Genomic DNA, 12,037 nt, shown 5'->3' on the forward strand with positions numbered 1-12,037 from the left:
ACTCCCCCACCTCTCTGGGCAGCCTGTGCCAGTGCTCTGCCACCCTCACAGCAGAGAAGTTCCTCCTCATGTTAAGATGGAACTTCCTATGTTCGAGTCTGTGCCTGTCACCTCTTGCTCTGTCACCAGGCCCCACTGAAAAAAGACTGGTCCCATCCCCCCTGGCACCCTCCCTTTAAGTATTTATAAGTATTGCTAAGATCCCCCCTCAGTCTTCTCTTCTCCAGATTAAAAAGCCCCAAGTCCCTCAGCCTTTCCTCATAAGAGAGATGTTCTAATCCCCTAATCATCTTTGTAGCCCTTTGCTGGACCCTCTCTGGCAGTTCCCTGTCCTCCTTGAGCTGGGGAGCCCAGAACTGGACACAATACTCCAGATGTGGCCTCACCAGGGCAGAGCAGAGGGGGAGGATGATCTCCCTTAACCTGCTGGCCACACTCCTCTTGATGCACCACAAGATGCCATTGGCCTTCTTGGCCACCAGGGCACACTGCTGGCTCATGGTCATCCTGTTGTCCACCAGGACTCCCAGGCCTCTTTCCACAAAGCTGCTTCTAGCAGCTCAGCCCCCAACCTGTACTGATGCATGGGGTTATTCCTCCCCAGATGCAGTACCCTACACTTGCCTTTGTTGAACCTCATAAGGTTCCTTTCTGCCCAATTCTCCAACGTGTTCAGGTCACACTGAAGGGCAGCACAGCCTTCTGGCGTGTCAGCCACCCCTCCCAGTTTTGTGTCATCAGCAAACTTGCTGACAGTACACTCTATCTTTTCATCCAGGTCATTGATGAATATATTGAACAGGACTGGACCCAGTACTGACGCCTGAGGGACACCACTCGTTACTGACCTCCAACTAGACTCTGCACCACTAACCACAACCCTCCGAGCTCTATCTGTCAGCCCATTCTCAATCCACCCCACTGTCCATTCACCTAACCCACACTTCCTAAGCTTGCCTGTGAGTATGATGTGGGAGACAGTGTCGAAAGCCTCGCTGATGTCAAGGTAGACAACATCCACTGCCCTTCCCTCCTCCATCCATCCATCCAGTCATGCCATCATAGAAGGCTATCAGATTAGTCATTTCACCGAACTCTATTTTTTAACTAGCTGTTTGTTTTATTGCAGTTAGCACTCATGTCACAGATGCATTACTCTAGAGATTCTGCATGTACTTCTAAATACACAGAAGATAGTTTCGCTATTCATCTGAGCAATTTCAAAACATTTCTGAAGAGAAAGAAATTACACCTGAAAAATTTCTCTAGTCGATTCCAATAAATACTGTGTTAGCCTCCAGTTATTTGTTTCACTTCAACTTCAGAGTGGCTAGACACAGAGGCTTCCAGAAGCCACTTAAAAATGTTCTGATAGTGCAAATGGGCTCCATTTTACAAAAACCTTTTAGTGGAGATAAATTATTTCTGTAGAAAATAAGAGAAGAGCAAAGCAGGGTCCCAAGTGCTAATCAAAGGACATAGCGCTTCAAGAAAACATTCTTTCCAAACAAATTGTTGGAGAACTGCAATAGTCCAGGCTGTATTGCAATTACTGCAAGAACACTCTCTTTTTTGTGGGGTAAGATTTGGGAATTTCATTTCTCCTTGATCTATATGCTCCAAATCTATAAAACCCAGAAGTCATTTTTGCAGAGAGATTTTAATTGGAAAATCATTGTGCTGTCATTTTCTATGCATCATCTGGTGATGCATAACAAATGCCCATCAGACACACATTTTTTTCCCCTGACCCGAGTCTTTCTCTGAATGCAAGAACTTAACACTGGTCGTTTCCACTATTGGCAAGAAGAAATCCCCATGGAGCTGGAATTATGTGGGGAAATTTGGTAAGCTGTTTAAGCAAGATGGCTAGTCTGGATGATCACAGAAATCCTTTTCTGAATTTATTTTTTTAATTTGTGAACGCTATCTTGTATTTATTCTTATTCAGAAATGGGGTTTCCAAAAAGGTTACAATGATCCCTAAACTAAATCCCAGGTCTTATTTTGATTTGTAGTTAGGAAAAATATTAACAGGAATTCTTTGAGATTAAAAACTCTTTAAGCATGTGATATATGGGAGCACTTCAAGCTCCAGCAAATTGGAGAGATTTGTTTGGCTTTGAATGATCCACTGAAAGCAGAACGCTTTCTGTAAAAGTCTTCTATAATGGCTTCATTAGTTCAAAGTGTGACTATTTTCCCCACCTACTTAGTTACTGCTATAATAAATGCTTTTACATAAATTCTACAATAGTGCAGCAAACGGTTGGATCTTTGAAGTTCACAGGAGTTCTATTGCTTTCCGTGAACACACAAACTGAACTGACTGTAATACATAACACTGTGGCATCACTATTTGTATACTATACATGCAAGAGAGCTGAGAGCATAATGAAGACACCTAAAGAGTATCATCACAAAGCCCACTGTGCTATATGCTGTAAAAACCACATAATATAATAAAATCCCTATTCAAAAAAAGCTTATGGACCAAGGGTAAAATCACCCTTGCTCAAAGACCATACACCATGAACGTTCTGTGTGGAAAGTGCAATGGGATTCATGCAGCGCATTGTCTTTGTACTGACTCTCTGCACAGCTGTGAATTGTCTTCAGGGCTTTGACTACATATTCACAGCAGAAATAGCCGTGTTGCCTTAAGACAATACTACCCCACTGGTGTTTGTTACTCTGTGACATTTAGCTGCTGGTGCTAAATCGATGGACCGGTCATTTGAATGCTTTCTAGCCACTTCTGTGCAACATCAAGTTGTTAATTCAAAACAGCTCTCAGCAGAATGTGAAGTCGACCAGGATGACTTTGCATTGCAGTTGCTGGGGAACACTCATCCAATCCGTTCCACTGATGCAGCTGTGGAGGTGATAATCACAGCTGGAAAGGCGATAAGAAACATCTGGAGAGGCAGTACTAACAGCAGAGCTGTTTTTGCAGTAAATGAACTCTGTGCACAAAGGACTTGAGGTGACATTACCAGGACATTTTAAAATTAGGACACAAATAAAAATGAAACATTGAAATTCTGCTGAAACTCAGTGTTGTGGCTCTACTGTTGCACCTAACTCTCTTTGCTTAAAAATCCCCCTCCTTATGCTTTTCAAACCATAATAGAATTAATTTGCAGGAGTAGATTTAGTTCCCAGGCTATTATCCTCTTGTGCATAAAAAGACATGAAATTTCAGAAGCCAATACATAGCATGAACTTACTTTAATGACGTTTTCATCTGAGGATTTGCACTCAACTGATTCGGAGATGTCTGTGACAGCACTGTTCTCCTCAATGGAGACCACTTTGATGGGCACTGCCACTGTTTTTCCTGTGAGGATTGCGGTGTTCAGAATTTCCGTGTCCTGTACACAAAACAAAGCACAGCACTCTTCAGACAGCCAAAGAGATTTCCAAAAGGCAAGCATCAGCTCTTCAGCTGGACTTATACTCATGAAAGATGCATTAGTCCTCAGTGGCTAATGATCTAACCTTGTCTTCAAATAGGTGCAACTTGGTAAAACATTGTAAAACTCCAATTATATTTTATCTGCCAAATAAACACAGCTGCATTGCACACTGTTAAATAGCGAGCAACATGACTGCAGGTAAATTCAGTCCAGGCATGTACGCTTCACAGGTAGCTTCTACTTTTTAAGTATGTGGGCTTTTCCCAATATTTACCTTCCAAAACATGAGTTCAGAGTTTTTACTAAATTGGATTTGATTGGCAATGTTTGGGACAGGATACAAGAGCCTCCAAAGTAAAAATACTGCTCTTTGAATCTAAGCCCATTGCAAAGACGAGACCCCTATGTGAACTTTGTGTCTGGAACTGTTTCAAGATTATTTAATTTCCTTTGATAAGGCCAATGAAGCACTGTAAGGAATCCAGAAGGAGTTAGTGATGCTATTAACTGTAGGGAAAATAACAAGGAAATTTGAAGTTTGAACTTTGGTCACTGCACATAAAAGCCTTTCAATGTACCATTGACTAAGCTAACTCTTCTAACTCCTGAACTGTTTCAGCATCACTGTATTCCCAAGATTCCCACGCAGGAATAACTTCGAAGTTTTCTCCAACTTTTCAACTTCCAGTTCTATAAAGTGAATAAAATATTCAGCAAAATCCTCAGCACCAAAGTCATGAGGACTGCAGCCACTGATGCCAACAACAGCAAAATGGGGCACTGATACTGTTGCTACTGTTTTCAATTCAAGTTTAGTGAGTTTGAAATCTAGGTCAGATTTTCTTTTCATCTTGCAACTTGATATTTCTCAAGTTCTCCTACAGCCCTCTTATGAAATCCCATCACACTTAAAAAAAAAAACTGTTAAAAAAGGAATGTTGACTGTTCTAGAAAAGTAAAAACCCTGAATAATTCCTATGGCTTATATGAAGATGAAGCTACCCAACACAGTAAGTCGGTGCCAGATTTATAAATAACATTATTGGAAAGTCTAAGGCCATTCTCAGGAAATCCTAACTTTCAAAGGTAGAGATCACCTTCAGCTGTCCCCCATATAAATTCTGCCGGGTACCTGGCATTTTTGAGCATCAGAGCACTGTAGGGAAATCCATGGCTTTTGGAGCTTAACTTCTGTGCTCCAAACTTGAAAATTTCGTTCCAAAAGTCTTTATTTCCATGTACTTGCATTTTGATAAGTCCAGAAACAGACGCAAACGAGCAGATCTCAACATTTGGGAAAAAACCTTCAGTACCAAACTCCTCTGTCTGCAGGCTGCCAAAGCAACAAGCATTGAATAACCCACATAGGTTCACCAAAAAGCAGGTTCAACATATTTTCTGCTGTGCATTTGGCTACAGCAAGTACTGTACGTCCTTTGAAATTAATCTTTTGCCTCGATCCCTTAAAGCCTTATTTTTTGTGATTCTGAGTGTTAAACACTGTGAACTAAGGACTCCGGGGCAAAGGAGCAGCCAGACAGTTTGTGGAAATGACAGGACATCTTTTCAGGCTATCTCAGCTCTGCTTTGAAATGATTCTACTCAGATCCAGTTTTTCCTTAGCAACTGATATGTATTACTGATAGAGAAATCTAATTTAAAGGGACAGGTCCAGAGGAAGAGAAATCCCATAAAGAGCAATGAATTTCTGATATAAAACATACTCTGTGGCTTGAGGAATTTACTCACATTTGCATTTAATGGTAAGTTATGAAGTTCAAGACAAATCAGAAAATCATATATACACAAAACAAAGAAAGAAACACTATTGCCTACACCACTGCCAAGAACATAAAGACCTGATTATGCAATGAGGTGAAACTTCTGTGCCCCAAGCAGCAGAGTAAATTCATCACCCAGGTTTAACAAACTGCCTGGGAGTCGCTAGAACTTCCTCCAGCTCAGCTTTGCTCACGCCTGCAGCGTTGAGTAATCAGTGGCCTCAACATGAAGTCAAATATTAAGAAAAATAGGAGAGAAGATAAGCACACAAGACCACAAGGCACTCTGACCCGCGTGAGGATCCTGCGCTCCCGATTCCCCAGCCCTGCGTAGCACCAGGAACAGACCAGCTGCTCAGTCGGCCCTGGCATCCCCCTGGGCGACGGCGAGACTGCCAGCAGGATCACGCTAAATCATGTTTGCTGCACCACCAGCCACGGCTGCAGCTAAGCTCTGAGCCTGCAACACAGCTCCACCAGAAGACTAGAGCACAGGATGAAAATCCAGTATTGGAGACAGGGTTTAAAAGAATGGGATGAAATAAAGATAAATGCAAGTTGCTACTTTTCTGTAGGAACATCTAATCCTATAAATACAGGATGGAAAATATTCGACAGGAAAAGCTGCTCTCAGAAAAGCATTTGGGGACTATAGCAGATCACAAACTGAACACAAGTCAGCCATTGAGCGCTGCCGTGGATAAAAAACAAACCCAAACCAACCAAAGAACCCTCCCACAGTAAATTGTATAAAGAGGGGTAACACCTGTAAGATGTGAGGTATTCCTACTCAGCGCTAGCAAGGCCTCAGCTAAAGGACTATGTCTGGCTGAGAACTATACTGCCAAGGAAAACTTTCTCAAGTGAAAAGAAATAAAAAGAACATGGAGAATAAATCAAAGACTTGAAAATAAGATCCATGAGGAATGACTGAAAGAATTGGGATTGCTTAGCCCAGAAAAGATTGTGGGGAAAGATGACTACTGTCTCCATATTCATAAAAGTCTTCTAAAACCCAGGAAGAATACACTATTTTCCATGTTCATGGAAAGGGCCGGAGGTAATGGGCTTAAACTACAACACAGAAGATTTGTTTGACATTAAGGTGATCTTTAGTGTAAAAATCATAGAGAATTGATGGAATAGGTTGGTTGGAGCAGAGTCTAGCCTAGAAGATCTTTGAAGAACAGGTTATACATCATTCAGAAATAACATAGGTTCTTTCAGTCAGGTCGAAGAGGGAAGGGAGCAGATGACCTCTCATGGTTCCCTCCACTCCTGTATCTTAGTAGTCTCCATTTTTTCAAAACTAATGATAACACGATAACCTATATATCTTGTATTTGAAATAATCCTATTATGCTTCACCCATCCCAAATAATATGATCCTTCTTCAATGGACAAAAGAAAATGATCTATACCTTTGAAATGGAAAAGCCTGAGAGGCAAATGTGACTTATATTCCTGCGTTCTGCACTACATAGAGCAGAACTGATGTACCAATTGTTAAGTAATAATCTGTCATTTCTGTTTCTCTCTTTCCAATAGGTCATTATTGGTGTATCTGAATTCCAAGCGGCCTTGATATAAAGCCATTATTACAAAGGTTAAAAAACCTTTTGAAATTTCCCAAGACCTTTGTGGAGAGAAGACAGAAAATTTGCCTACTGGCATATTACCAGCAATTAGAAACCTCAATCTTCTGCCCTTTGCTAATGGGTTCATTAAAGGAAGTAGTGTGCATCTGAATGAATTTATTTTTATTAACTACATCAGAGATGCACGTGCTGCCAAAACTGTAAAAGGCATCATTGGTCATGATAAAGGGCTACTGAAATTTTACATCCCTTCTCTGAAGCTCAATATGAACTTCAGGAATTTCAAATTCATGCGGTCTACAAAGGAGATGGAAACATATTGTAGATATTATCGAATGGCTTCATAGCGAGTACCATACAATCATTAGGGATCCTCAGCTTTGGGAAGCAATTGGTAGCCACCTAGCTACAGCTTTGAGCAGAGATGGAAAACTCCACTGAAAGCAGTCATAACTCATTGGTATTACAGAGATTAAGAAATACTGAAGCATAAGCAATTAATATATTACACACTGTCAAAAGCAATTTTATAATCTGACCCTTCCCTTCCTCAGTCTGTAAGTGCCCTATGCTATTCAACTGTGATATTAAAAAAAAAAAAAAAGACCAAAGAACCAAGTCTTGATTCTATTGTCTTTTTGTTTAGCACTAAAATAGAAAAATGTGTGTCCTATATCCCTGTGTATGGAATAGCCTTATGGCACAACTTCTGCTTCCTCTGTGTTTCCTTTATATTGCTGCAATAAAGCCAAAGGCTTTATTTAATGTAACAGAGAATTGACCCGTTGTCCGCACCCATGCACAAGCTGTTAGGCAGAAAATTCTAAATAACGTATGAAAGGATCCATGGTCCAAGACTCCTCAAAAGCTGAACTGAAACTCATAAAAATAAAAGGAACTTAAATAGAAATCTGTCTGCCTGTCTGTTCTGCAATACTGAGCACTCTGAACGTGCATCACAGACAAGGGGGCACTGATTCTGCACCCAAGCCTGGTTCCCTTGCATTCTGCCACCTCCTCTAATGCCCTTGATTATCCACTGATAAGCAGAAATAGTAGCTGAATCTTTAAGATTATGTCAAGCAACATTAAGAAAACAATTTTTCTCACATCAGAATAGGAAATAGAATGGCTGGTATAAGTGGAGACTTTTATGTTTTATTTTTAAATGCAATACACTATCCTGTTTGCAAGCTAATTTGGGAGTATACAAACAAGATTACTAAGAAACCTTTAGAGACACTAAGAACTCATTTAAAATGTAGGCGCTTTTCAAAATCACAATATCTTGGCTATTTCCACATTCTTTAATTTTTAAAATCCCCCCAAAGAACTAATCTACTTTCTGTGCAGGCAGCAACTAAAGTTTTAAAATCAAATTTATTTTGTGTGGCAAAAGACTGAATGCATCAGATAGCAATGTTTGGACTTGTTCCCAATAAATTCAGAACTGGGGAAAGTAGTATAAAGTAAATTGAAAAAGCAGGAAAAGGATGAGTTATAAGTAAGCATTAACATCCAGGTTGGAAGGAAGTTTCTGTAAGTGTATTACAAACCCTAAAAAAGCACAGGTTGTCATTTCCAAAGTCAAAGCGGAGAACTACACATATAATTCTCATTGACACAGAAGGGAGATTTGAGCTTTGAACATCTTTGGAAGCCTCAAACTGTCTTTACAGCGCAATGACCGAATCCCAACAACATCTGACTGACATTGCAGAGACAGAGTTGGGTTTCTTGCAAAAGAACTACCTGTAAACTCCCAGTTAGGATGTCTCTTTCCTGTTACCAGGGCATCCCTTCAATGAATACAGCTTATGAAGGAAATCATTACTATTTAAACATATTTAATTAACAAACAGTAGCATTAAGGAACATTTTTTCTTGCTCTTCTAATGGTTAGAGGAAGACTCTAGCGGTTAGACATAAGAGTCTAATCAAAGGAGATATTCAAAAGCAAACCACTGAATTGTGTGCATAAGAAATTACTTTAAAAATGTATTGATAAGTTTTAACTTCAAGCTAGCCCTCATAAACAGAACAGAGTAGATGCCTTTACTCAACCTCGCATTTTCATTATCCACTAACGTCTGCTCTTTCCCAGCCCAGACAGTATCTTGTGGACTAGCCTAGCTCAAATCAGCACTATGTTTGCTTGCTTGAAAACCCAACCTTTTCTCAAAGAACCTGAACAAGTCTTATGAGGAGTGACTGAGGGAACTGGGGTTATTCAGCCTGGAGAAAATGAGGCTCAGGGGAGACCTTATCACTCTCTACAACTACCTGAAAGGAGCCTGTATTAAGGTGGGGTTGGTCTCTTCTCCCAAGTAAAAACAATAGGACAAGAGGAAACAGCCTCAAGTTGTGCCAGGGGAGGTTTAGGATGGATATTAGTAAAAAATTCTTCACCAAAAGGGTTGTCAAACATTGGAACAGGCTGCCCAGGGAAGTGGTAGAATCACCACCCCTGGAGGTATTTAAAAGACGTGTGGATGTAGTGCTGAGGAACATGGTTTAGCAGTAACTTGGCAGTGCCAGGTTAATGGTTGGACTTGATGATCTTAAAGGTCTTTTCCAACCATAACAATTCTATGATTCTATGAACCATCAGACTCTGCATCAAGGATGCAGAATTGTACCTCCTCTACACAAACCTTCAGCATGATTCACTGGCTTCAGAAATGAAGCCCTGAAGTCACAACCGGATACCTACTACAGATAAAGAAAAGCTTCTCTGCTGCTATATGTATGCAGCAAGTGTGGCATGAAATCTTCACAGCACAAGCAACTTCTATTGTCCATCCACCTGCCTCAGATAAACAAAGAGGGCTGGGTGGCTTTCCCACCTCTTTATAGTTAAGCATTTGGTAAGTTGTGACTGAACTGCAACTAGTTAGGACAAAGAGGTACTCCCATTTCCATCCATTCTTGATTTGGGGGGAAAAAAAAAAAAAAGAGAAGATTTAATCAAGAGCCGACGGGCTAGAACTGGTGAGTTCTATCAGCCTCGTGGTTTGGAACTCCTTTGCATGTGCCTGTACCAAGTTACCACAGTTACAAATCTTGATACTACATTTGAGTAGATCAGGGAAAGGATTAATTAGCATTTCAAAGAAAAATGGTGAGATTGGAGTCAGGCAGAGAGTCAGACACTACATTATATCACACTGAGACCTGAGTTCAGTGAGACCATTATATAGAATTTGACACAAGTATCACCACTCTACAGAAGTCTCCGAGTTTTCCTGCTTGGAGCCAATGTTATGATTAAGAGTACCACAAACTTCTGTTCATGCTCTGGTCTTGGTTCCATCAGGGTTAATTTGGATAAAGTCCACCAGCAGTAGTATTGGTCTAAACATTTTCTTCCATGGCTGCACTCATTGTGCTACTTCACAGAAACCTCAGCAGAACTGGTATTCAGACAAATCAGCACATTTTTAGAAAGGGAAAATAACATCCATAAAGCTAACTTATTCTAGCCAGAGCTGAGAAGAAGCGTGTGCTCACATTTGGTCATTTGAAGTTAGGTAACGCTATGGTGGACTCTGCGGGAATCTCACATTTTATTCCATCCCCGTTTCAGTCAGGGAACTTCCACTGATGTCAGTGGGAGCTCTGTGCAAAGAGCAAGAACACAGAATACGAGCCTCAGTTGCTTGAATTTAGCTGAAGAGCAAACCTTATGTTCGTCCAGCCTCTCAATTGTAAGAAGGCAAGCATTCACCATGACTAATTTAGGAACTAATTCAACATTAAATTGCAGCAGAATGAGGAAGCAAAGTGACAGCTGTTTAATTAAACCCCAAATCCGATTAGATGGTGTTATCAAGAGAAATCCATGGGAGCCTGAGGTCATGAGAATGGTCCTGTTTACAGGCTGAAAATTCTGTAAGGGAATCTCATAGAATGATGTTAATCATAGCTTAGTATTAAGATTTCTCCCTCACACAAACACACTACCTCGCGAGTAACAAACCTGGGCTGTAGACCTGAAGGAGCAACAGAGAAAAGCCAACTATGTTTTAATTTATAAAGAAATTTTCCTGGAGAAGGTTGTGGAAAAGAGGCAGTTGGGTACTGTCCACCTTAAAATCAAAACAGTATTTATCTTATGGAAAAAGCACAGAAGCAGCATGCTGTTGACAGCACTTGAACCAGTGGACACAATGGCAGGAGAGCTCCAGGAGCTGTACTGTGCTTCCAACTGTTTTTAACCCATCACCCTTGATGAACAGTGACACCTTGGCAACACATTTACAAAAGAAGAAGATGGAGATGTGGGAGATATAAAGTAAACTCCACATACGCCAGTTGCAAACACCATAAATAGTCTACTGATGAGCACTAAGTGATGCATCACAAGTTTCCAGGGCATCCTAGTCAGAGCGATGCAGAGCTGTACTGCACTGCAGACAACTGTTACGCTGATCTGAGTCTGGTAACACCATGGTTGTAGATTTGAGTTATTAATACTACTAAGATTACAGCTGATTAACAAAATAACATTGTTAGGCAGCAGACTCTGTTTATCTACATAATCCCATGATTAAAAGTAAATTACATACTGTGCTTTCTGCCAACTGGATTCTCTGACGCTCTGCATTCACAGACAGCATACACAAGAAAGGAAAGAAGCTGATGTTCTGTTTTTAAATTCTTAGCGCACACTTCAGAAGAAGAGGAGTGTTTCTACAGGCCAAAGAGTTTGCATCATGACTGAGGACCTCCCTGAGGCAAATTCACTCCGTGGCAGGCAGTGAAGAAGGGCAAATTTTGTTGGTCGGACTTTCATTTGCTCTTTTCTTTCACTTGATTCCGATCCTCGTGGCCCATCATATGCAAACCCCGCCCTGCTTCATTCCTCATTTTATAACATGAGGACACATTGTGAAAGAAATGGGGTAATGCTGTTAAAGCAGTAAAACCAAAGGGGCGCAACCTGCTCACTTAATAGCACCCCTCAGTATTCAAACACGGATCCAGATGGAACCCAGGTTATTCCATGACTCTAAGGTCCATAGTGCCAAGGAAAATGTGAACAAATTAACAGTGGTGAAAAATTAGGCCATTCAAAATCTACATAAGAAACAGATTCATTCAATAAAAGTTGTCATTTCTGCAGTCTGTTTCTGATGAGGATAGTAGAACAAAGGATCTCAAAGTTTCTTCTGGATGCTGATTCATTTTGACACACGACAACACTGTAAGATATCTTCTCTTTATGAAATCTTTGTTA

At 40.6% G+C, this 12,037-nt stretch overlaps 1 protein-coding gene across 2 annotated transcripts in view; it reads right to left on the reverse strand.

Annotated features, from left to right (window-relative positions):
- Positions 1-12,037, reverse strand: part of TMEM132C (transmembrane protein 132C) — a gene marked incomplete at both ends in the record, with an annotated part of 226,418 nt that overhangs the window by 26,178 nt on the left and 188,203 nt on the right. For both annotated transcript variants that reach the window (XM_082491866.1, XM_082491867.1), the window contains one exon: positions 3,231-3,374. In XM_082491866.1, the coding sequence (XP_082347992.1) occupies positions 3,231-3,374 (144 nt within the window). The remainder of the gene's footprint in view (positions 1-3,230; positions 3,375-12,037) is intronic.

Source organism: Vanellus vanellus (assembly GCF_965231255.1).
Source record: "Vanellus vanellus genome assembly, chromosome: 16".
Taxonomy (NCBI): domain Eukaryota; kingdom Metazoa; phylum Chordata; class Aves; order Charadriiformes; family Charadriidae; genus Vanellus; species Vanellus vanellus.